Consider the following 27,845-nt stretch of genomic DNA (forward strand, 5'->3'; position numbering starts at 1 on the left):
TCAATGTGATAAACCATATTAACAAATTGAAGGAGAAAAACCATATGATCATCCAACAGAGGCAGAGAAAGCTTTTGACAAAATTCAACACTCATTTATGATAAAAACCCTGTAGAAAGTAGGCATAGAGGTAACTTTCCTCAACATAATAAAGGCCATATATGACAAACCCACAGCCAACAGCGTCCTCAATGGTGAAAAACTGAAACCATTTCCACTAAGATCAGGAACAAGACACGGTTGCCCACTCTCACCACTCTTATTCAACATAGGTTTGGAAGTTTTAGCCACAGCAATCAGAGAAGAAAAAGAAATAAAAGAATCCAAATCGGAAAAGAAGAAGTAAAACTGTCACTGTTTGCAGATGACATGATACTATACATAGAGAATCCTAAAGGCTACCAGAAACCTACTAGAGCTAATCAATGAATTTGGTAAAGTAGTAGGATACAAAATTAATGCACAGAAATCTCTTCCACTCCTATACACTAATGATGAAAAATCTGAAAGTGAAATTAAGAAAACACTCCCATTTACCACTGCAACAAAAAGAATAAAATATCTAGGAATAAACCTACCTAAAGAGACAAAAGACCTGTATGCAGAAAATTATAAGACACTGATGAAAGAAATTAAAGGTGATACAAATAGATGGAGAGATATACCATGTTCCTGGATTGGAAGAACCAACATTGTGAAAATGACTCTACTACCCAAAGCAATCTACAGATTCCATGCAATCCATATCAAACTACTAGTGGCATTTTTCACTGAACTACAACAAAGAATTTCACAGTTTATATGGAAACACAAAAGACCCCGAATACCCAAAGCAATCTTGGGAAAGAAAAATGGAGCTGGAGGAATCAGGCTCCTGGACTTCAGACTATACTACAAAGCTACAGTAATCAAAACAGTATGGTACTGGCACAAATACAGAAATATAGTTCAGTGGAACAGGATAGAAAGCCCAGAGAAAACTCCACACACATATGGTCACCATATCTTTGATAAAGGAGGCAAGAATATACAGTGGAGAAAATACAGTCTCTTCAGTAAGTGGTGCTGGGAAAACTGGACAGCTACATGTAAAAGAATGAAATTAGAATACTCCCTAACACTATACACAAAAATAAACTCAAAATGGATTAAAGACCTAAATATAAGGCCAGATGCTATAAAACTCTTAGAGGAAAACATAGGCAGAACAATCTATGATATAAATCACATCAAGATGCTTTTGACCCACCTCCTAGTGAAATGGAAATAAAAAAAAATAAACAAATGGGACCTAATGAAACTTAAAAGCTTTTGCACAGCAAAGGAAACCATAAACAAGACCAAAAGACAACCCTCAGAATGCGAGAAAATTTTTGCAAATGAAGCAACTGAAAAAGGATTAATCTCCAGCTCATACACCTCAATATCAAAAATCAAACAACCCAATCCAGAAATGGACAGAAGACCTAAACAGACATTTCTCCAAAGAAGATATACAGATTGCCAACAAACACATGAAAGAATGCTCAACATCATTAATCATTAGAGAAATGCAAATCAAAACTACAATGAGATATCATCTCACGCCAGTCAGAATGGCTATCATCAAAAAATCTAGAAACAATAAATGCTGGAGAGGGTGTGGAGAAAAGGGAACCCTCTTGTACTGTTGGTGGGAATGTAAATTGGTACAGCCAATATGGAGAACAGTATGGAGGTTACTTAAAAAACTAAAAATAGAACTACCATATGACCCAGCGATCTCACTACTGGGCATATACCCTGAGAAAACCATAATTCCAAAAGAGTCATGTAACAAAATGTTCACTGCAGTTCTATTTACAATAGCCAGGACATAGAAGCAACCTAAGTGTCCATCGACAGATGAATGGATAAAGAAGATGTGGCACATATATACAATGGAATATTACTCAGCCATAAAAAGAAACGAAATTGAGTTATTTGTAGTGAGGTGGACTGACCTAGATTCTGTCATACAGAGTGAAGTAAGTCAGAAAGAGAAAAACAAATACTGTATACTAACACATATATATGGAATCTAAGGGGAAAAAATGGTCATGAAGAACCTAGGGGCAAGACAGGAATAGAGACACAGACCTACCAGAGAATGGACTTGAGGATATGGGGAGGAGAAAGGGCAAGCTGGGACAAAGTGAAAGAGTGGCATGGACATATATACACTACCAAATATAAATCAGATAGCTAGTGGGAAGCAGCCACATAGCACAGGGAGATCAGCTCAGTCTTTGTGACCACCAAGAGGGGTGGGATAGGGAGAGTGGGAGGGAGGGACGCAAGAGGGAAGAGATATGCGGACATATGTATATGTATAACTGATTCACTGTGTTATAAAGCAGAAACTGACACATCATTGTAAAGCAATTATATTCTAATAAAGATATTAAAAAATGTACATTAGTAAGTGAAAGAAGCCAATATGGGGATTTCCCTGTGGTCCACTGGTTAAGACTCCATGCTTCCAATGCAGCGGACATGGGTTCAATCCATGGTCAGAGAACTAAGATCCCACATGCTGCGTGGTGCAGCCAAAAAGAAAATAAGGAAAAAAAAAAAAGACGCCAATATGAAAAGGCTACACACTGTGTGATTCCAACTTTATGACATTCTGAAAAAGTTAAAACTATGGAGATTTTAAGAAGATTAATGGTTGCCATGAGTTAGGGTGGAGGGAGGGATGCATAGGCAGAGCACATATGATTTTTAGGGCAGTGAAACTACTGTGTATGATACTATGATGGTGGATTCATGTCATTACATATTTGTCCAAACACATAGAATGTGCAATACCAAGAATGAACCCTAATGTAAACTATAGACTTTGGGTAATAATCATGTGTCAATGTAGGCTCATCACTTGTAACAAATGTATCACTCTGATGGGGAATGTTAATAATGGGAGAGGCTATGCACATGTGGAGACAGGGGGTAATGGGAAATATCTATACTTTTTTTTCAATTTTGTTGTGAATCCAAAACTGCTCTAAAGAAGTAAAGTACTGTACTAGGAAAAAAAAAAGATGTGGTATCTATATACAATGTACTACTACTCAGCCATAAAAACAATGAAAACTTGCCATTTGCAACAACATGGATGGATCTTGAGGGTATTATGCTAAGTGAAATAAGTCAGATGGACAAAGACAAATACCATATGATCTCACCCATGATATAAAAAAACAAACAAACAATAAATAAAATAAAACAAAAACAAACCCATAGATACAGAGAACAGAGTAGTGGTTACCAGAGGGAAAGGGGCAGCGGGGAGGGAAGAAAGGGTAAAGGTGGTCAACTGTATGCTGATGAATGGATAGAAACTAAATTTTTGGTTGTGAGCATGCTGTAAAATATACAGAAGTAGAAATATAATGTTGTACACATGAAACTTATGTTATAAACCAATGTTACCTCAACAAAAGTTAAATCTTAAAAACTAGACAAAAATAAAACAACTAAATAAATAAAGGAAAGAAAAAAGATTATATTTACTTTGAAGGTTTTTGTCATAGCCACCAAATACTGTGTATGTTAATCTACTATGGTGTAACTTTCAATGTTTTGCTCACTGTGTGGTACGTGGTAGGTGATCAATAGATGTTTGCTGAATGAGTGTTGAATAGATTTCTAGAAAACCAGAATAATCAGTGAACTGGGGTGGGGGTTTCTGGTGAATTTAATTTTCTACATTTCTGAAGGCTATCCTGAAAATCTATAGATTTTCTTTCCTACAGGAAAGAATCTAGCATGAAACCTGGCATATAGCATGCTCTCAATAAACAGCAGTTCTTTTAAAAAAAATCATGAACCTAGCTTCTAGTCCTATACTTTGGTATTAAGTAGCTGTGCCTTATCTGTAAAAATGACAATAACGTTAGTGCCTAAAAGCAAAGGACTTGAACTAATCTCTTGACACAGATTACAGAATTGGAAGCAATGATACTGAGGAAGGATTTACATGGAGAAAGCTACTTGGGTGTTATCCATCTGCTAGCAATAAGGAAGTCATTTTCTTATTTGTTATTCTTTCAACAAATATTCATTGAGCACCTACTCCATGGCTGGCTCTATACGAGGAGCTGGGAGACACTGAGCTAATTATAACATTCATTTATTTTGTAGGTACTCTTGAGATTATATACATACATATATATATATATATATATATATATATGTATGTATATAATGTATATATTATATACACACACATATATATAATCTTAATCATCAAAACCACCATACGAGTTGGTACTATCATTATTCCTATTGTACAGATGAAGAAACTGTAGCTCAGAGAGTTTAAATGATCTATCCAAGATAACACAGCTAACAGAGCTGAGATACAAACCCCAATCTAACTCCATAGCTTAGGCTCCTAACCACTGTGCACTACATATTGCTGCTTCAGTACAGAGATGCAAGGGAGCACCATATGCACAGTGAATGTGTATTTATGATAGGATATTCTGGAAGTGTCCTGGACATGAGAGGAAAAACTGTCTCCTATTCCTCCAACAGTGGGAAACTCAGCTGGAGAACTGAGGTCCAATCAACAGTGCTTAGACTGCCTGGAGATAATTACTGAAATAACAAAGAATGAGGCAGTATGGCGTGATGGCTAAGAGCTCAGGACTGATGTTAGGCCACCTGAGATAGAAACCTAATTTCTTCACCAGAAAAAGAGAAGAATGTTCGATCCCATACTACAGATACCTAGATACAGCTTGTGTGAGTGCTGCTTAAACATGTCACATACAGAGGGCATTTTCACAATGACATGAAAGTCAGAGATCTTTATTTAATCAAGTGCCAATTCTGAGGTAATTTCTATCTAATGTAGCTATTACAAATGATAGTTACTTTAATGTATTCTCTGTGCTGATTATACTACATGCCATGATTATTGACATTTGCCTCATGAAGAATTAAGCAGATGGTACTTACCCACCACAGTCCCACAGGTTCAATACCAGGTTTCCCAGAAATCGAACATGAGAATGTTCTACATCAACTGGAAGACAAACATGACAAATCTAGTAATTGTAGCATGCGCGATGAAACTCAAAATAAGCAACGTGCTAACCCATGAAATTTAGAAGGACCAAAGTGGAGTGAAATGCTCAAAGCTACAACAAGAAGGTGATTTTCAGCTTAGTGGTGTGGTTTAGTGGCAAGGTGGGCACCTAAACTACCCTGAGCTACAGAACTGGCTCTCACGTAAGTCGTTTTACTTTTTAGTTGTTTTAGTGCTTAGAGCAGAAACAATCTCCAATTATAATACTGTTAAAATTTCAACATGTAAGACAGAGACATATACCATTTAATAGCTCTTTTCTGACCCATAAACACCCCCCACAAAAAATTTAAAAATTAGAAAAAGACAACAAAAACCAAATACAAAACAAACATAAAACATAACCAAACTTGCTCCCTCTATTGATTTCCTATTTTGGTTAATGACCCTACCATTTTCCCATTTTGAGGGGGTCACTTTTGACTCCTCTGTCCACATTCAATTCATTGCTATTCCTTTGCAATCTCTCTCAATTCCACTCTTTGTTTTACAACCTGCTACTAACATTAAGGAAGGCCCTTACCTTCGCAAGCCTATACAACTACAGTAGCTCCATAATTACCTCCCACCAGGAAGCCTTACTCACTTTACTTCATCCTATAGGCTACTGCAAGATTCATCTTCTTAACACTACTTTGAACATGTCACTCCCCATTCAGAAAACTTTCAATGGCTCCTCCATACCTACACGTGGGGCATTCAAGGTCCTTCAGAATTTGGCTTCCAATCTACCTTTATGTTCCCCAATGATTCACATTAACGAAGCCTTTCGCTCCAGTCCAATTTGGTTTATTCATAGTCCTCCCAAACCCCTCTACCACCCCAACCTCCAACATACCTTACATCAGGGGTCGCAAACTTGCTAATAGGAGCCAGGCCGGTAAACGTACAAGAATGAAGTTGATCATGTATGGAGAGTAAATATCCACCCAAGGGGACGATGGAGTGGGTAGCAGTTACACAGCTCTAGCTCATTTGCCATGCAGGAACGTGGGCTCAGGATTACCAGATCTTTAAATTTTTCAATAGTAGTAGGAAATCCAGATTTTTTATGGAAACTTTTACATATTGATAACTAATTCCAATTTTTCTAAAACATTACATAGGCCAAACAAAACACATCTACAGGCCTTATCCAGCATACGGGCTGCCTGTTTGCGACCTCTGCCTTACACCTCCCTCCCCACCCTTTACTTTGCCTACTGTGTCCATCTGCCTAGAAAGTCCTCCCCACCTTTCTTCCAAAGTCAGATTCATCTTCTACGACCCAGCTTAAATCCCACCTCCTCTAAAAGCCCTACCTGGCCACCCCCACTTACCATCATCACTCCCTCTGAATTCATTTAAACATTTATTAAGCATCTACTCTCTGCCAGGCACTAAAAATCACAAGGAACAATAATGAAAATTCTTATCCTGGAAATTTCTCAAAGTCTAGCAATTATCATCTTTACAATTTATATAACAGTTAAACATCACACAGTGGTGTTTCTTCTACGACTACCTTGCAGCTGTTGCTTAAATTGACTGCTATCTAACTTTTGTGCAATTTTATCTTCTCATAAACTAGAGCATAAGCAGAAAAGCATTACTTAAAAAAAACATGGACATTGGAGTCAAACAGTTCTTAGTTCAAATACCAGCTCTACCTCTCTGTGTGACCTTGGGTAAGTCACTTAACCTCTGAGTATTAGTTTCCTCTTCTGTTAAAAAAAAGGTGGGAGGCATACTATTGACCTCACATTACTGTGAGGATTACAGGAATTATTATACATCAAGTGCCTGGCACGTAGTAGGTGCTCAAACTACTTCCCTTCTCCCCTTTACTTCCCCCTCCTTGGAAAAGGAATCATATCTTACATGTCTTTGTATTTCCAACAGAGTCTACGAGAGAGTAGGTGCTCAAACTGCTATTAATTTGAAGACTATGTAAACGGTCTAGTACTAAAAAAAAATGGAAAGAAGTGCTACTGAGAAAGGGAAAGACAATAATAAAAGAAGTGACAGGATTCAGCGACTGTTTAGATATGGAGCACATGGGATAGAAATCTGGTTTCTACTCCCATATCATAGAAATTGCTCTCATCAAGTGACCAATGGCCCCATTACCAAATCCAATGGACTTTTTAGTCCTTGTCTTACTTTCTGCAGCATGACACTGTTGACTACTCTCTTCTCAAAAAATTCTCTTCTCCTGGCCTCTGAGAGCATTACCTATAACCTCTCTGGCAGGTCCTCTTTCACAGGCTCCTATTCTTCTTTCTGTCCCTTAAATGCTGGAGTTATTCAGGATTCCATCTTTGGCCACCTACTCTTCTCTCTATGTATTCTTTCCGCCAGGCAAGCTAATCAATTCATATCATCTCATTTACCATTTGGATACTGATAATCCATAAACATGTATCTATAATACAGATTTCTCTCTTCCCTTTCTGAATCATATACTGGACATCTTTACTTGCATAAACCACAAGTATCCCAAACTCAGTGTAACCAAATATAACTCATCATCTGCCCATTCTTCCCACAAAATCTATTCCTCTTTCAGTCCTCCTTAACTCAGTGAATTTAACCAGATGCCTAAGCCAAACACTAAGTTTCATCCTTGAGTCCAGTCTTTCCCCCATCATTCCCCCCAAACCTACCAGCAAGTCATATTGACTCTACCTTTTAAATATCCCAAATCCATTTACTTTTCACCACATCCACTATTACCACCCTAACCCAAGTTAAGCCCCTATAATCTCTTACCTGGTCTACTAAAAACAGTTCCCTAATCTGTCAATCTGTTTCTTCCCTTGCCTCCCTCCAAACTATCCTCTATATTACAGGTATAATGATCTCTCCACAGTGCAGATTTTATTTCATTCTTTTTAAAAAGAAAAAAAAAATAACATGTCTCTGTCTATATATTACTGTATATACCCAGAAAACATAAGGCCAAAAGGATAACCTCAAATTACTAATGGTGGTTGTCCCTAGGAAGTAGGCCTGAGAATGAGGGACAGAGTAGACTTTCTACACTTCTGCAATGTTTGAATCTTTCACAAGTATTACTTTTCTAATTAAAATTGAAAATTAAAAATATTGAAATCTGACCATATTACTTTTCTGTTTGAAACTCTCTAAGGGTTGCCTTCTACCCTCAGTTTAAACAACCTGACTTGGCTTACAGGGCATTTTATGATCTAACCCCCAATTTCTGCCTCCCTCTTTAGTCTCAGGTCTCCTGTAGGGCCCTCTGGCTCTCCTAATCTTCCTGCCCTGCTATCACAACAGCAACTGAAAAGAACCAAGAACAGAGCTTTGGGAAATCACATACACTTACGGGGCAGAAAGAAGAAAATATTCATTTTTTTAAAAGGAAGGGATGGTTAAAGATAAAGGAATAAAACCAGGGTAATAAAGCATTAAATAAAAGCCAAGGGATCAGAGAATTTTGAGAAGGCAGGAAATCTTGGAGCCGTCAACAGTGTTTGAGACTAAAATACTTCATAATCACATTTTTATCGACAAGTTTACTATTCCAACAAACACATTTTAACAGCCCCCTGATAAATGAATACCACCATTCTGTATCCTTACTTCAAATTTCAAAACACAGTACACTCTAAGTTTAACAAAATGAACCTGGACTTTTTTCAGCAATGACAAACTAGAGAAACACTAAAACCTTCAAGGTGATATAATATTTTAGAATAAGTACTCTTTCACTACTTTTAAAGAAAATCAGCAACTTCACAAAAATAGTAAGTAAAAATCAATACACTATATGTATTTTTAATTAGTCTATAAGTTTAGCAAGTAGAACCAAGACCTTTCTTCAGCAATGACAAACTAGCTAGTGATACACTAAAGCATCAGGCCAACATAATATTTTGAAGTATACTTTTATCACCTTTAAGAAATACAGCACTTGCTAACAAAGTATTACTGATAAAGGTCCACTTGAGATATTCTTAAGGTCAAGAGCCTTGTCCCATCCACAGGAGGCTCCAGAAAAACACTTGTTAAAACAAATGGCCTGCTTCATGTACAGGGTTCATATAATTTGCAACATTCTGTTCAGAACTTTTTAACAAATCTGCTAGATTATTTCAAAACTATTAAATAGCTTGACTAGCTCTGAAATTTGGGTTTTAAGACTATTCACCAGACTTAGGTAGTCAATCCACTCTGCTGATTAGCTAAAAACAAAAATATTAATTGGACTAGAAAAAAGTACATCAATGAAATGTGCAGAATTTAAAACATAAACAGAAAGAAGTCTGCCAGGAATTGTGCCTGTAGAACAATGAATAAAGCAGGAGCATAGATTGACATTCTAGCTCTAACACTTATGAGTTGCGTGACCTTAACTTCTAAGTCATACTTTCTTCACCTATTAAAATGAAGTTAATATGAGAACTAAAGTAAATAAAACACCATACAATAAACATTAGCTTTCTCTGATCTACTGAAACCATGTGATTATTAGGTCTAGATATTAAACTTGGAAAAATAGAAAAAAATTAAAATACAAAACAGGGAGAAGTTTGGACAGGTACTTTCTAGAAGGAAGTCTCTTGAGGCACAACAGGCCATAGGACCCTGTCCTGACCAAAATTTTTGATAAATGACTTAGATGAAAACTAGATGAGATGCTTATCAAGTGTACAAACTGCACAAAGCTAGGAAGGATAGCTAACATATCAAATGAGAGAATAAGTAGCTAAAATGAAAATAGGATCCAACCCCTTTTCTATGGATAAGGAAACTGAGGCCCAGTGAGATAGTAACTTGTTCTGGAATTAAGTTAACCTTTCATGGGCTAAAACAATCAAAACTGAACAATTTAATAGAGATAAGCATTTATTCTTAGGTTCAAAATATTAACTTCACAAGAATCAGAAGGAGGATATGTTGTTTTAATAAAAATATATGTGAAAAGGAATTTTCTTTTTTTTAGTATGACTCAGTATGATGAAGGCTGCTCCACAGGAGAGTAGGGGCTAGACTGTGCTAACAGTAGTGTGATGCCTATAGAACAAGAGATGTAACAGTCCTACTCTGCTCTGATTAGACCACGTCTTCATTTAAGTCTCATCACTAAAAAAATATAGACATATTCTAACAAGTCCTTAAAAATGCTTCAAAATGATGTCAAACGAGGAATAGATGAAGGAGCTGGAGATATTTAACTTAAGGAAGATAAGATTTGGGAGGCAAGGAATGGCTAGGATAGATTGAGACATTAATCATACTAAAATATTTGCATAGGCTCAAGAGAACAGAAAGGGTACCAGCTAACAATAATAAATGGAAATAGATTCAGGGCTCTAAGAAATAACTTTCTAATCATTAAAGCTTCCCTAATTATGAGTCTATTCTACACTCCAAGCACGTTAAGAACAGAAATGAGGTTCCCTTCTCTTTTGTATCCTAGGTTCTGGAACATAGGGTGTTTTAAAAATGTTTGTTGTTCTTGAAACCAGAGATACCTTATGAAGTAGTGGGTGGCTTGTCCCTAAAAGTGTCCAAGATGCTAGCAACCCAGATCAGGAAAATTTGAAAGCCAGGTAGGGCAATGGTTTCATCACCTAGAGGCCAAGGACCAAGGAAGAATCCAGAAATCCTTAGGTGCTACAAAATGAAAAGGCGTTATAGCCTAAAGACTGAAAGGGTCTCCCAGGAGCATAGATCCACTGAACTGGCAGCCATGGCAGCCCAACTAGCCTATACTAAGAAACCAGATTTAACATTCAAACCATAAAGGGCAAGGAAACATTTCTCAAGTCAAAGCTGTAACTCCAAAGAAAACATCTATATGTATCCAGGAAGAGAAGTAGCAGAGTACAGATCTGGGTAACCTCCCTCTGACAGCCTCCCAAACCCAACAATTTACCTTTTAATGAAGACTAGGACTACTGCTTTATAAAATCTTAGATTTTAATGTTATGCTTGTTAATGCCTATAAATTAATTTCTGTTTATATAATAACTGTTAAAAACAAACACCCTCCCCCTTCTAAAAAGTGAACAAACAAAAGGACCCCTATGCTTGTTGAGAAAGAGCAGGATAAAAACGAAGTTGGACAAGGTTATCCCATTTGGTAAGCAACCTAGAAAGGAAAGAACCTCCCCAAGAGAGCAAGCAGTAGTAACCAGAATTAGGTTACATCCTTCTGAGAAGGAATGAAAAAAAAGGAAACATGCTCAAAAACAAATCTGTCAATCTCTGCATCCCCAAGTTACTGCAACCAAGTGCGTTATGCGAATTATTAAGATCACCTGACTTTACAATAAGATAAAACATCTTACTTGTTGCACCAAGGCGACGTGTGTCTCTTGCAATATAATTTGCAAAGATAATAGACCTCATGCTGGTCTTACCAGACCCACTTTTACCCATCAACAGCACCTAAGGACAAAATGGAAAAAAAGAAAGGAAAGAAGTCAGCGATCAAGAGCAAATCAAGTCTAAAGGGATCTATTTCTCTCTTGCACTTGGTGTTTCACTGAAGTGACAGTACTAATAACATAGAGTGGATACTTATAACTGACTAGTTCTCTGACCCGTGGTGAATGCAGAGGTACCGAGAATTCCAGAGGCCAGCCACTTGCCTGTCATGAGTCACACATTCTCTTGGTGATAGAATCACAGTGAATTTATTATGCTATTAATATATACTATCATGCATTCAGTACGATGTTAGCAAAATATCAACTTGAGAGGAACTCTCATAATGTAATGTTTTATGCACTGAACTATCTGGCAGGGTATTTCAGTATAACTGAAAGCTCTTTCTCCTCCTCAGGATCAACCTGACCACCTCTGCCCTTAATTTCATCCCTTTTACTTACCTTCATGATTTTGTTCCATTAACTACTCTTTTCTTTTCAAGAGCGTCCCATTGCCTACAGGATCAAGTCTTTAAACTACATATAAGACCCTCCTTGATCTGGCTTATCTACTCCTCTGCCCTCATCTTCTGACGCTCCTAGCCTGGAATTTGTCGAGTCCAGCCATACTGAACTGAACTGCTTGTAGTCCCTTTGATTGCTCCAGGTCTTTTTTCATGCTGAACTCTCTGCCAGTAACTTTCCACTCCCTTTTCTTCCTTCAGCTAAGCTCCACTTACCCTTCAAGTCTTGGTTCAGTAATCGTCTCAAGAACTTCTCTGATCCCAATGCCCTAGGCTGGCTTAGATGTATTTCACCTCTGTCTTCCCATGACACTCTTATGACACTGCTAAGACCATAATGCACTGCAGTTTTCCAATTTGTTTTTTGGTCTCTCACAAGACTCTGAGCGCCTGAATGGCAGGGAAAATCCCCTTTGAGTTTTCAGTGCCTAACATATAACAGATGCTCAAAATATGTTCATCAAAAGAATGAGCAAGCTATCAAAACAAAGATATAAAACAAGCAATTTTTTAACAATGGAAAGGGTGAAGGTAAACACCTTCTTGTCAATGACAGCATTTAACGAAGACAGAAAAACACCTATCAAAGATGCTGTAGATTCTTGCACTAGGGGGGAAATTGGGTGAGGTAACTTTTTTTTTTTTTTTTTGGTGAGGTAACTTTTAAGAGTCTTTTCGAACTCAAAATTTATGAAATATAATTCCAATTACCTTGATTTTCAAATGAGAGGATACATGTTCTAACTTCAATTCCAAGACATTTTATAAAAATTTCTAATTACAAATATAGGGAGTATTAATAAAAGGGTACTGCACTCAGGCTTAATCTATTTAGCTAGATAACTTTATCTCACTAAGGAAACGTTACTGAGGAGATAGTCTAAAGTTGTTAGAGAAACCTTTTGCTTTTATTCTTTATCATTTACAAATTTCTGGTATTTTTAGGCATCCTTGTTGATAGTAACTTTAGACCGGCTCATCAAGAACATTTCCTTAGCAAACTGAAGTTACATAACTGACTTATTAGATAAAGTTAAGGCTAAATACAGTGTATTTCTTTTTTTTGTTAATTGAAGTATAGTTGATTTACAATATTGTGTTAGTTTCAGGTATACAGCACAGTGATTCATTCTTTTTGCAGATTATATTCCATTATAGGTTATTACAAGATATTGGATATAATTGCCTGTGCTATACAGTAAATCTTTGTTGCTTATGTATTTTGTGTATAGTAGTTTGTGTCTGTTACTCTCATACCTCTAATTTGTCTCTCTCCCCTTTGTAACCACTAGTTTGTTTTCAATGTCTGTGAGTCTGTTTCTATTGTGTATATAGATTCATGTGTATTATTTTTTAGATTCCATATATAAGTGATATCATATAGCATTTGTCTTTCTCTGACTTGACCAAGCATAACATTCTCTAGGTCCATCCATATTGCTGCAAATGGCAATATTTCATTCTTTTTTATGAGCTTTTGTTGTTTAAGAAATCTTACTTTAATAGCTTATGAAAGACTTATCAAGGCTAACTGTATTAAGTACTAATCTAAGTGCTCTACCTGCATTTGCTTGTTTAAAAACTTCATAATAATTCTATGAGACAGGTAACCTTATTATCACCATTTTATAAATGGAGAAACTGAAAGCCCAAAAGATTCAGAAACTTACTCTAGAACTGTGCCCTTATCGATTCTTCTTAAACCCCAAGGTGAGGCACAGTACCATAAGAGCACAAGGGAAGGAGTGTTCAATTCCATTTGGAGAACTCACATGAAACCTAATAGTGATAACATTTGAGTTGGGTTCAACATAAATGTGCAAGCAGAGGCCTGTGTAGTGTGTGTGTATGGCTTGCACAAAATGCAAATTAATTTGTAAACTTGGAGAAAAACAGATTCTGCATGGCTATGATAGGGTGCAAAGGTATGGCTGATGGTTTAGTCAGGAATAGATTTTTTTTTTTAACATCTTTATTGGGGTATAATTGCTTTACAATGGTGTGTTAGTTTCTGCTTTATAACAAAGTGTATCAGTCATACATAAACATATGTTCCCATATGTCTTCCCTCTTGCATCTCCCTCCCTCCCACCCTCCCTATCCCACCCCTCCAGGCTGTCACAAAGCACCGAGCCAATATCCCTGTGCCATGCGGCTGCTTCCCGCTAGCTATCTACCTTACTACGTTTGTTAGTGTGTATATGCCCATGACTCTCTCTCGCCCTGTCACAGCTCACCCTTCCCCCTCCCAGGAATAGATTTTTAAAGGGCATTCTATGAGATGAAATCTTTTGGATTGTATTCTATGGGCTTCAGGAAGTTACAAAAAGTTCTTAAGTATGTGAATGACTTACTTAGATTTCTATATTAGAAAAATTAAATCTGATAGCAAAGAAGGGGACAAGAGTCAGGGAGAACATGTAGAAGGTTCCTACAACAGTCAAGGAAAGATGGCAGATATGACCACAAATATGCTTCCTGAACAGTAACTTCTTACCTTTAACTTCATGTTTTTGATGTACCTAACATGTCTTACCTTTTTCTTCATGGCTGTATTTGGTAGCACCCACCTGCAGATATAAACCAAAAGACAGAGTTTCCATGATCCAGTTGCCTTAGAAATTGGAATTAACGTAGAGGTGCAAAAGAGCACATTTAGTACAACAGCTGAGTACAGCTGTGTGGGGGACCTCAGTTAGGTAGAGGCCCTCATTTTCCTAAATTATAAAACTGGGTTTATGCTCCCTCTCGCCTAATTATGTGCTCAGGAAATAGCTCCTAGGAAGATTTATTTAGGAATATAAATGAGCCATTAAAATTCAAGATTCAATTTTTTACCTCCTTAAAAAATTTATCAAAGCAATATTTACAAATGCTTTAATAAATCAAACAATATTGTCATATTTGAATATCCTGTTTTTCAAAGTCAGCATATTTCTAAAAATCTTAAGTCCTTCAGCTGTCCTTCCAAGTATTTTACTCATCACAGGCACAAAGTATATAAATTCTCAAATTCAGGTATAAACTGGCACAGAAAGCACTCTCGAGCCACTGATCTCTGCCCAGGAAAAGCCAACCCTCTTCCTAGTCTTCTTATCGTCAACATGATGACATAAAATCTCCTTTATTGACAATTCAAAGCAATTCAGAACTGCCTCCTCAATTAGAACACTTGCCCCTCCCCAGAGTGATATCAGGCCTGTCCTAAGGATTGTTTCTCCCCAGTTAGCAACCAGACCTCTTACTAGTTTATCCAATCACCAAAAGCAACCTTATTGGTAAATCGAAAGAATTTATCATAGGCGGGGTATTCTAATTCACAATACTCTCTTCAGTTAGAACGTCCCCCCTGCCCCCTCCCTTCCAGGTTTGACTTAATACCCTTCACCCACCCAAGCGATCCTTCCGGTTCCCCTATGGGAGGATCCATTCTCGTCCCCAGATTCTCTTTCTCCATCTTTTTCTCAGAGTCAGATTCTTCCATTGTGCAACAAGTCCTTTCCAGTCCCTTCTAAATCCGCAGTACTCTCTCTCTTTTTTTTTTTCCTGTTCACCCCCTCAGCCGCCTATTCTCCTTGCCTGCGGCCCTTAGGCCTGCTCTAGTCTTGCCTCCACCTTTGTCCACTGGGGGGCTGCTTTCCCCACCGTTACCTTTACCGCCTCGAACTTGGCCTCAAGGCACCGCCGAGCTGGCCAGCTCAACGGCTAAGTGATTCGGTGATGCAAAGGGAGAGATGGAGGATGAGAAGGAAAGAGGGATGGGTGGGGGGTTCGTTTCGAGTTTGGGCCTCAGGCCCCAAGGTCTCGAAACCCAAAGGGGACTTCACCCGAAAAGAGGTGGGGACGAGGAAGGCGGAGGTGGCATAAAGAACAGACCCGTGCCGTAGGCACTAAGCGATGAATGCCTCAGTCGGCTCGTTTTTCCCGAGCCTGGCCGCCCGGGAGAGTCCGCCGGAGGTTGCGGTGGCTACGACCTAACCACCCACCCTTCACGAGCGCAGGTACCTCACCGCAGCCACCCTACTGCAGGCCAGGGTCACGTGGACACCTGCCGTAAACCCGGAGCTTGTCACGTGACTGCCGCTTCCCTAGGGGCGGGTGGGCTGAGAAGAATACCATAGAGATTGCGCGGAGAAAGAGCGCCGCCTGTCTCCGTCACGTGGCCCGGGCTCTTAACAAAGCCACAGGCTTGGTAGGGCGCTGCCAGCTTGAAGGGGCATTCATTGTAGGCCACCTGGCGCCACGCCCCGCCTGCCGCGGGGAATTAAAGGAGCCGGTTGCAATTTTAGTGCCTCAAAGCTGGCCTTTTTTTTTTTTTTCTAACTGCTATTTCATTCACCCTTAACGTTTTTCAGTGGGGAAGGCCTAGCATTGTCTTTTTTTCTCCCTGTTTTTTAAATCTTTGTTTTCCTGGTTTTGTTATTAGCCCCGTCCTTGTAACTGAGCTTGTAATTAAATGAGTTAATATATCCAAAGTGATTACAACTGTGTCTTTCACGTAGTGCTCAATAAAGGTAATTATTGCTGGAATCAGGGATTCATCAGGAAATTTAGGACTTACTTATCTCCCCACTTTAAAGCTGAAAGGGAAATGAATTATCATACACCATAGTAAAAGTCAATAGACAAAATCTAGAGTTGATGATTGAAGGACTACTGGTAGGCATATACATACTGTATTTAGATACAGAGACTACAAGAAAAAACGGCTGAAGTAGTTTAAAGGGGTTGCTTCTGGAGAGGGGCAGGAGATAGGAAGTGAGGGGACTGTTGCTTTTCATCTTATTCTCTTTTGTGATATATATATATATTTAAACCACATATATATATTTATATATTTATGTATTTAAACCACATGTACATATTCCTTGAAAAGAAAGGAAAGAAGGACTGGAGGGAGAGAAGGAGGGAAAGAAGGAAGGAAAGGGAAACTGGACAAAAATGGGGTGCTGTCTTGCCCCCAGACGTCCCCATTTACCCTCCTATATGATCCTTTCTTACCACAACTGATATGCCTCAAGAAAAATTCATTGTATTCTGACCATGATACCTTAGCCCTATCACTTGCTAAATCTTCTTCCTCCTCTCTACCACCCGATGCCAAACCAGCTCCTTTTCTAATTTTTCCTGTGTGGTGAAAGACCCTGAGTCCCAAACCAGGAAGTCATTTTATTATTTTTTTTCTTCCCGTTTTATTGAGATGTAATTGGCACACAGCACTGTATAAGTTTAAGGTGTACAGCATAATGATTTGACTTACATACACCGTGAAATGATTATCACAATAAGTTTAGTGAACATCCTTCATCTCATATAGATACCAAATTAAAGAAATAGAAAAGAAATTTTTTCTTTTGATGAGAACTCTTAAAATTTACTCTCTTAACAACTTTCAAGTATGACAGCAGTGTCAATTGTATTTATCATGTTGTACATTACATCCTTAGTACTTACTTGTCTTATAACTGGAAGTTTGTACATTTTGACAGCCTTCATCCAATTCCTCCTCCCCCCACTTCCCGCCTCGCCTGGCCTCTGTAACCACAAATCTGATCTCTTTTGCTGAGTTTGTTTGTTTAACTCATTCAACAGTGAATTTTTATATTAATGATTTTTCTACCTTAAGAACTGCATATGTACACATTATTTCTCGAAATACAAACTAAGGAGGGTACTAAAAGGAAAAATTATCTCATATTTAGTCAAAACAGAATCACTTTCAAAATTTTGAGTGTACATATGTATACTAGTACATATGCTTTCATATTCTACTTTATATTCATTTGTCACTTATTCAACAAATCTTCATTGAGTGCATATGCTAGGCACTGTGAACACAGGGATCAAGCAATGATCCCTTCTTTCAAGGAGCTTTCAGTCTAGATAGGAAAAAATAAATAAAAAGAAAATTAAACTATAGTGTGATAAGTACTGTAGGAATGGAAAAGGGGGAAAGGAGGTTTCATGAGAAACGTAAAAAATAGTTGGGAAGATTCTCGAAAATAGATGATTCCTGTGATTGGCTTCTTTGAAGAAAATATGGATCAACCATTTAAGAAAGAAAAAGGAATATTACAAGCAAAAGAAGGAGTATTTGCAAAAGCAAAGAAACATAAATTAATATGCTATTATTTAGGTGTTGCAAATAATTTAGTATTAGTAGAGCATAGTGTATAGGAATATGGTAACATATCTAGAAGTCAGGGGCCAGAAACCCACTAAATATTGTTGACATTAGATTTTAATACTGAAGGGGATAGAAAAACACAAAAAGGTTTTAAGTAGACAGCAATGATCAGATTCACATATTAAAGAGATAAATCTGCAGGAGTTTCAAGACTGGGTAAAATGGGTAAAAAGGATGATGACATCAAAGGTAGCTGCAGTGGTCTACATCAGGGGTCCCCAACCCCTGGTGCCAAAAAGGTTGGGGAACACTGGTCTACATGGTAATAACAAGGGTCCTACTGAGGTATTGCCACTGGAGATGGAGCCATGTCAACAATAGAACTGGCAGGACTCAGTAACCAATTGGAAGTCTCTGGCCTAGGGATAGAAGTATTTTATGATGACTTCAAGAGTTCTTGCTTGGTGAAGTGGTTGATGTAGGAAAAAAGAGGATGTGGGAAAGATTTATTAATTATCGTCAGATAAATGCAGTTATGGAAATTTTGAATTTGATGGGCTTACAGTTTTATCCAATCAGATCACTCTAATGAAGAGTTTAATTTGTGGATTTTATCTAAGAGGAAAGACTTAGACTGGAGATAAGCAATTTGTTATTGACAAAAATGTGTATTCTTCTATTTGGGGGGAGTTATATGTTATATATGTCCATTAGATCACCCCTTTGGATTTTTTATGAAGAAAAATATTTATATTTGCTTTGCCAATATTTTGTTTAGGATTGTGTACCTATGTTCTCAAGTAAGGATGCTTTCTTACTTTCTCTTTTTTTGTTGTTCTAGATTATCCTTATCTAATGTTATTATTAAAGTTATGTTTGCCTCATGAAGATTGAGAGATTCTTTTTCTCTCTCTGTGAGGATTATATTAAAATTGGATTATTTATTCTTGGATATTACCATCTCAGGTATTTTCTTTGTCAGAAGATGTTTAACACATTCAACTTCTCTAATGATTTTTAAGACTATTCAAATTTTATATATATACTATATATATTACATATGTGTATATATAATGTACATTATATATATATAGTTATAGGTTTTACATTTATAAAGTTTTATATATACAGTTGTCAATTTTAACATATTGCTTTAAAATGAATAAATCTATTTCATCTAAGTTCTCTAATACACAAGTATGCAATTGTCCGTAATATCCTTTTAATCTTTTTTTAATCTCTGAAATATCTATAGTTAGGTCTCTCTTCCCAACCTTCATGTTGTTTATTTCAATTAAGTCAACAATAAAATTCACAAGCCGAACCAATATACCTTTGAGAATGAAAGGAGATGCCATTACTTATACCATAACAACAGGTGTCACCCTAGAGTATCACAGCAAGATGGGACATACGGCCTCTGGGTGGATATCTAGTTAGCTTCATATTCTTGATATTTGGCAGTGACACTTGTTTTTTATCTGACCTTTCTTTTAATTTAGCCATTCTCGTGGTTGTGCCATGGAAAACGTTTTAATAAAAAATAAAATTAGGCATATCATTTAAAATTAAATATTCAATGCAATGAAAGGATGCTGTTATCCGTATTTTATAGACAGCCTGTTCTAAATACTAATTATTAAATAAGATTATATGTAACTTCTTTGTGAAAATCTGTCTATATTACGATTGATAAGAAATGAATAGATAGCATTCATTGAGAATTTACTGTACATGGACCTCATGTAATCCTCATTAAAATATATGTGTCCGATATTATCTCCACTTGAAAGACAATAAAACCTGAGGCTCACAGTCACATAGTTGAGAAGTGATGGAACTATGATCCAACTTGGGTCTCTCTGAATTTTTCCAACTCAGAGTTACTATCTAGGATACTAAAAATTCCCATTAATAAGTAAATAATCATTCTATATTCAAAAAATTTTTCAAAATATAATTAGCTGTGAAACTTATCTTTTTTAATATTAAAAAAACTGCCTTTGGTTGTCTTATTAGCATTAGTGAAATAATATTCATTGAAAAATTTTAAGTTATCTATTCCATATTAATATATACAAATGCCTAGGGATTCTTCCATTAATGTTTGAGAACTTTCAATCACTCATTCATTTAAGCTAAACCTCAGAATGAAGCACATTCTACTGACAGTGCTAAGTAAAGTTCTGACTGCTAGACATACAATGTTGAACTTAAGAGAGACATCTCCCACTTTCAAGGAGCTTTAATTGTAGAGGGAGAGCAGAAAATAATGAAGTAGGGAGAGCAGAAAATAATGAAGTAAGCCAACATATAATGAAATTTAAAGTAGTAATTAGTTCTAGAAATAAATAACATTGAAGTAGTATGAAGGCATAAAGAGTGACCAACAAGGATGTGATCATAGATCAGACCTGAATGAACCAATGGAGAAAGTCCTGTGAAATTCTGTAGCTAGCATGCCAGGCCAGGGGAATAGAATGGGCAAAGGCCTCCCCACAGGTGGAAAACAGACAAGTGCTTTCAGTTTGGCATCAAGACAGTAAGCAACAAGCATGGCAGGGAATAAATTTAGAGAGGTAAGATATAAGATCCCACTCAAAATGAAATGTTAAATTTTCTGTTTTGTTTATTACCGAGAACTATGCACAATATGCTCCATGCCATCTCTGACCACTTGTTATCCTTCAAATTCATGACATTCCTGCTATCGCTGGTACTCTGGAAGAAGCAAAATATACTTGGTAGTAAGAGGCTGTATATCCTCTTCAGAACAGAAGCTGAAGGGAGATTGATAGATGCAGGATAGATAGGAGAGACACATCACAAATTGAGGGTCGATAATAACTTTGCAGTGTGTCAATTTCTCTAGGCTAAACTATGCTCCCAAGAATTCTTTCTAGAAGAATTCTAGAAAGAATGGATGGGGAATAAAGGACAGTTCAAAAAATATTCTTTTGCAATGGTTTGAAGAATGACAGTAGCCGTGTGCGCACACGCGCACACACACACAGCTTCTCCCAGTCAAACGAATCTTCAGTTGTTGCTCTGAAGGGAGTTTTGCAGACGTAATTACCATTCCTAATCAGTTGACTTACTTTATTTATTTATTTGTTGGGGTATAGTTGCTTTACAATGCTGTGTTAGTTTCTGCTGTACAGCGAAGTGAATCAGCTATATATCCCCTCTTTTTTGGATTTCCTTCCCATTTAGGTCACCACAGAACAATGAGTAGAGTTCCCTGTGCTATAAAGCAGGTTCTCATTAGTTATCAATTTTATACATAGCAGTGTATATATGTCAATCCTGATCTCCCAATTCATCCCACCCTGCCTTTGCCCCCTTGGTGTCCATATGTTTGTTCTCTACGTCTGTGTTTCTATTTCTGCTTTGCAAATAAGTTCATCTGTGCCATTTTTCTAGATTCCACACACATGCGTTAATATACGATATTTGTTTTTCTCTTTTTGACTTACTTCACTCTGTAAGACAGTCTCCAGGTCCATCTACGTCTCTACAAATGACCCAATTTCATTCCTTTTAATGGCTGAGTAATATTCCATTGTATGTATGTACCACATCTTCTTTATCCATCCATCTATTAATGGACATTTAGGTTGCTGTTTTTTAAGTATAATTGACCTACAACACTATGTTAGTTTCTGTTACACAACATAGCGATGTTATTTCTATGCATTTTAAAATGATCTCCATGGGAAGTCCATACAAATCTTTGTATGTCACCATACAAAGATTTTACATAGTTATTGACTATATTCCCCACACTGTACATTTCATACCCATGACTCATTTGTTGGCAACTGGAAGTTTGTACCTCTTAATCTCCCTCACCTATCCTTTCTGATGATTACGTTTCAAAGGAATGGCTCTCAGATCCTTGAGAAAGACACTTCTGAGTTGTAGTGGATACATATTCACAGTTGTAAGCTCTTTTGAGTAAATGCTCTGAAAAAAGTATGTCAGGGTTCTGTCATCAGGCTGGACCAAACAGTAAATTCTCCTTGCAGTGCTGAGATTTCTCAAGCAGGCTTTTTAATGGGGTAGGGGTTGGATCAATGGGGAATTGGGGGTCATCCTAGGGGCTTGGCAAGTCTCTTGGTGCAGGGGTTTGGACAGAGTTATGTGCTGAGACTTCTGCAGTTCTCATTAGTCCATTTTCTACAATCTCTATGCTCCTCCCTATACTTATTGTTGCTGTTTTTGTTCCAGCTGTTATAATATCTGCCCTGGATAATTGCAATAGCCTCATAAGTGATTTTCCTACATTAGCAGTTTCAAAGGAGTTTGGAGTGGGTGAAATAAACTTCATCAGTCATCTCACCCTTCAAATAGCATTCAATGTAATAATATGTGCTTGTTATGTAAAGGCAGCTTTCAATATATCCTTCAACCCCTACTAACACCAGGGTTCACCAGCCACATTGCTCCCTTAAACCACTCTTTTATAGAAAGTCACTGTCTCCCTGTTGCTAGTCTCCATTTCCTTCTCTAAACCATCACACTTTTGCCCATTCTCACTACCTCCCTCAAGTTCCATGTGTAAAAGGTGAAGAAATGGAGAAGGGATGAAGAAGAAAAGGGGAAGAAGTCAGGAGATGGGAAAAGGGAAGGAAGAGAGAAGAAAGGAGAAGAGGAAAGAGGAGGAATAGAGGTAAGAGGATGGGAGTGGAAGAAAGGGATTTGAAAAAGATTGAGGAACTAAACCAAATTAAGAGTTGATTCCAGAGAATAAATAAGACTGTTGATACAATGCATTCCTATACGGTCTAGAAGTTAAGATTCTGGTTTTCACCCAAGTATCATTGGTGCTTATTTTTACATTTTCATTAAAGAGTCTTACATAGATAGGAGATGAAGTTTACTTTTTATTTATGTCAAGTTAATTTTTAAACTTTTTATTATAGGTTCTTTTCCAAAGGTGTTGATTAAGCTCTGTGGACTTATTCATGCGTTTGTGTAACAAATATTTATTGAACAGTGCCAGGAACTGTGTTAGACACTAGAGATACAAACATCCCTTTATCTCAGGTACCACTGCCTGTCAGATGCTTATATCTAACACCTCAACTTCACTATACTCATACACACTGATACACACACATACAAACATATCAGCATTCCATCTGTCCAGATACCACCCCATATTTTTTTAACCATCCATCTCAGCAAGAAAAAGTAATATAGAGCCCCTAAGATCCAATAAGATGTGTTTCCTTTTATTCCCTAAATTCATTCTAGTCACCTTATCCTCAACCACACCCATGGGTCTCCAATTCCAAAGTGTCCCTCATAACATCCCTGCCTTTCTTCTCCTCCACCCTTCCCTTCTTCCTCTGTTCCCATACCTCGCTGTTACTGCCCAGAGTCCCATGAGCTTATTCCTACATCCTGTGGGCAGCTCTTTCTTCTGCATTCCCACTCCTTTGCTTGAAATATCAGGAAATAATCTTTCAGTTAACTAGACTTAAGTATTTGATGAATGAAAGTCTAATGGAGGGACTTCTGGTTTCCTGCCCAGCATGTAAGGAGCTTATGAGTTGCTACACAATACTAGCAACAAGTAAAAAGTTGAGCAAACTGAAAAACCAACAAGACTTCTTGGATTCATCAGAGACAATGAAGTCACAGGGCAAATTGCTTCCATTAAAATTGTAGAGAGAGATGGATGGATACAGAGAATGATAACTCTCCAGAGCAGAAACACACACAGAGACCTCTGTGGGAATTGCCACCAGGGTAGATAAACCTGAATTGTAATTGACAATTTGCTGGAGGCTCAGTGTGGACAAATCTGAAAGTTAAAAACTCCAGAACAGCCTAGTCATAGTGGGAGGCTCCACACTTTTGTGAGTTTTATCCCCAGGAGTTCTACCAAGTCCTCACAGTGAATATCTCCTGCTACTGGCAGTGGGAGAGGAAAAGTAACCATTTTGAAATAAACTAGAACTTTCTGTTCTTCTTAACAAGGCCTCTCATCAGGAGAATCTATTTTACTAGAACATAACCTACTGGAGTTTCATCAGTGCCTTGCCTACCTGAGGGAAATTTTTGAACTACTCAACTGTGAATTTAAAATAAATATGATTAATAAACTAAGAGCTCTAATGGAAAAATAGATAATATGCAATAACAGATACATGATCTAAGCAAAGAGATGGAAACTTTTAATGAAGAATAAAAAAATGCTTGAGAGCAAAAGCACTGTAACAGAAATGAAGAACACCTTGTTTGCACTCTTTAGTAGAGTAGACATGGCTGAGAAAAGAATCTCTTACCTGGAGGATATGTAAAAAGAAACTTCCAAAGCTGAAAAGCAAAGAGAACAGTAGACTAAAAGAATAACAATAATATCCAAGGACTGTGGGATAACTACAAAAGGGGTAATATATGCATAATGGGAATATCAGAAGGAGAAGAAAAAGAGAAAGAAGTGGAAGCAATATTTGAAGCAATAACAACTAAGAATTTTTCCTAACTTCATGTCAGACACCAACTCACAAATTCAGGAAGATCAAAGAACACCAAGCAGGATAAAGGCCAAGAAAAGAAAAAAAGAAGACTACTCCTAAGTATATCATTTTAAAATTACATAAAAATCAAGGATAAAGAAAAAAATCTTGAAAGAAGCCAACCCCCCCACACACACCTTATCTGTAGAAGAGAACTGATAAGAATTACAACTCACATCTCCTCAGAAACCTGCAAGCAAGAGGAGAGTGGAGTGAAATAGTTCAAATGTTGAGAGAAAAAACCCACCAACCTAGAACTCTGTACCCTACAAAATTATTCTTCAAAATGAAGGAGAAATAAAGACTTTTGAGACAAACAAAAATCAGAGGAAATTTGTGACCAGTAGATCTGCCTTGCAAGAATTGTTAAAAGAAGATCTTCAAAGAGAAGGAAAATGATTATAGTTCAGGAACTCAGATATAGATAAAGAAGGGAAGAACATTAAAGAAAGAATAAGTGAGAATTTATTTTCATTAGGCTAACTGATTTGCTAGATAGCATTTTTTTTCAAAATAATAACAGCAGTAATATATTTGATGACTACAACATATATAAAAGAAATGAATAACAGCAATGAGGCAAAGAATGGAAGAAAAGAATTAGGAGAATGTTGTTATTATAAGGTACTTGTACTACTATACCGTGAAGTAGTATAGTGTTATTTAAAAGTGAAATTGGATTAGTTGTAAAAGTATATTGCAAAATCTAGGTCACCACTAAAATAAATTTTAAAAGAAATAAACTTCATATGCAAAGAAAGGAGAGAACATGTAATGAATTAAAACCACAAATGGCAGAAAAAGAGTGGAAAACAAAAATGGGAAAAAAGAGCAAGGACAATAAGTAGAAAACAGTAAAAAGTATGGTAGATCTTAATCCTGTATATCAATAATCACTTTTCAAGTTGATGGTATAGGGCTTCCCTGGTGGCGCCGTGGTTAAGAATCCATGTGCCAATGCAGGGGACACGGGTTTGATCCCTGGTCCGGGAAGATCCCACATGCCACGGAGCAACTAAGCCTGTGCACTACAACTACTGAGCCTGTGTTCTAGAGCCCGTGAGCCACAACTACTGAGCCAGCACACCACAGCTACTGAAGCCCACATGCCTAGAGCCCCTGCTCTGCAACAAGAGAAGCCACCACAATGAGAAGCCCGAGCACCACAACAAAAAGTAGCCCCGCTCACTGCAACTAGAGAAAGCCCGCGTACAGCAACGAAGACCCAATGCAGCTAAAAATAAAGTAAATAAAATAAATAAATTAAAAAAAGAGAATATTGCACATTTTATAATGAATAGGATACATCGCATACATTCTGTGCCTTTGAAAAAAAAGTTGATGGTATAAATCAAGCAAGAAGACACAGGTTTTCAGAATGGATCAAAAAATAAGATCCAAGTACATGTTGATATAGACAGGAAAAGGTTTTCCTTAACCCTCTCGGGTACCAGGGCTGGATCTGAATATTAAATTAACAATTACAGACTAGCAAAGGAAAAACAAGAAATTTAATATGTTTTATGTGACATGGGAGATTTCATAAGGAAATAAGCACCTGAAGAAACACTTAGACCTCAGCATTATTTTTCTTAACATCTTTATTGGAGTATATAGCTTTACAATGGTGTGTTACTTTCTGCTTTATAAAAAAGTGAATAAGCTATACATATACATATATCCCAATATCTCCACCCTCTTGCATCTCCCTCCCACACTCCGTATCCCACCCCTCTAGGTGGTCACAAAGCACTGAGCTGATCTCCCTGTGCAATACGGCTGCTTCCCACTAGCTAGCTATTTTACATTTGGTAGTATATATACGTCCATGCCACTCTATCACTTCGTCCCAGCTTACCATTCCCCTTCCCTTGTCCTCAAGTCCATTCTCTATCTCTGCATCTTTATTCCTGTCCTGCCCCTAGGTTCTTCAGAACCTTTTTTTTTTAATATTCCATACATACGTGTGAGCATACGGTATTTGCTTTTCTCTTACTGACTTACTTCACTCAGTACGACAGACACTAGGTTGATCCACCTCACCACAAATAACTCAATTTCGTTTCTTCTTATGGCTGAGTAATATGCCATTGTATATATGTGCCACATCTTCTTTATCCATTCATCTGTCGATGGACACTTAAGTTCCTTCTATGTCCTGCCTATTGTAAATAGAGCTGCAATGAACATTGTGGTACATGACTGTTTTTGAATGATGGTTTTCTCAGGCGATATGCCGAGTAGTGGGATTGCTGGGTCGTATGGTAGCTCTATTTTTAGTTTTTAAGGAGTTTTCATACTGTTCTCCATAGTGGCTGTATCAATTTACATTCCCAACAACAGTGCAAGAGGGTTCCCTTTTCTCCACACCCTATCCAGCATTTATTGTTTGTAGATATTTTGATGATGGCCATTCTGACTGGTGTGATATGATACTTCACTGTAGTTTTGATTTACATTTCTCTAATGATTAGCGATGTTGAGCATCCTTTCATGCGTTTGTTGGCAATCTGTATATCTTCTTTGGAGGAATGTCTATTTAGGTCTTCTGCCCATTCTTGGATTGGGTTGTTTGTTTTTTTGATATTGAGCTGCATGAGCTGTTGTGTATTTTGGAGATTAATCCTTTGTCACTTGTTTCATTTGCAAATATTTTCTCCCATTCTGAGGGTTGTCTTTTCATCTTGTTTATGATTTCCTTTGCTGTGCAAAAGCTTTTAAGTTTCATTAGGTCCCATTTGTTATTTTTTGTTTTTTTTTTTTTTTTTTTTTTTTTTTTTTTGTGGTACGCAGGCCTCTCATTGTTGTGGCCTCTCCCGTTGCGGAGCACAGGCTCTGGACGCGCAGGCTCAGCGGCCATGGCTCACAGGCCCAGCCACTCTGTGGCATGTGGGATCTTCCCGGACCGGGGCACGAACCCGTGTCCCCTGCATCGGCAGGTGGACTCTCAGCCACTGCGCCACCAGGGAAGCCCTGTTATTTTTTGTTTTTATTTCCATTTCTCTAGGAGGTGGGTCAAAAAGGATCTTGCTGTGATTTATGGCACAGAGTGTTCTGCCTATGTTTTCCTCTAAGAGTTTTATAGTGTCTGGCCTTACATTTAGGTCTTTAATACATTTTGAGTTTATTTTTGTGTATGGTGTTAGGGAGTGTTCTAATTTCATTCTTTTA

At 37.5% G+C, this 27,845-nt stretch overlaps 1 protein-coding gene across 6 annotated transcripts in view; it reads right to left on the bottom strand.

Moving 5' to 3' along the window:
* RRAGB (Ras related GTP binding B) overlaps positions 1-16,060 on the bottom strand; it is a 50,881-nt gene extending 34,821 nt beyond the window's left edge. For 2 of the 6 annotated variants that reach the window (XR_009518043.1, XM_060002886.1), the window contains exons 1-5: positions 15,410-16,058; positions 14,554-14,587; positions 11,413-11,512; positions 6,974-7,057; positions 4,984-5,050 (exon numbers count right to left, since the gene is read on the bottom strand). Coding sequence is in view for 5 of the 6 variants with exons in the window: in XM_060002886.1 (XP_059858869.1) it covers positions 4,984-5,050; positions 6,974-7,057; positions 11,413-11,512; positions 14,554-14,587; positions 15,410-15,501 (377 nt within the window). In the remaining variant the exon portion in view is untranslated. Of the gene's footprint in view, positions 1-4,983; positions 5,051-6,973; positions 7,058-11,412; positions 11,513-14,553; positions 14,588-15,409 lie in introns of all 6 variants that reach the window. The other 4 variants (XM_060002889.1, XM_060002888.1, XM_060002890.1 and 1 more) reach the window with 4 other exon arrangements.
* Between the last annotated feature and the right edge of the window lie 11,785 nt (positions 16,061-27,845).

The sequence above is a fragment of the Delphinus delphis genome, chromosome X (genome assembly GCF_949987515.2).
Source record: "Delphinus delphis chromosome X, mDelDel1.2, whole genome shotgun sequence".
Taxonomy (NCBI): domain Eukaryota; kingdom Metazoa; phylum Chordata; class Mammalia; order Artiodactyla; family Delphinidae; genus Delphinus; species Delphinus delphis.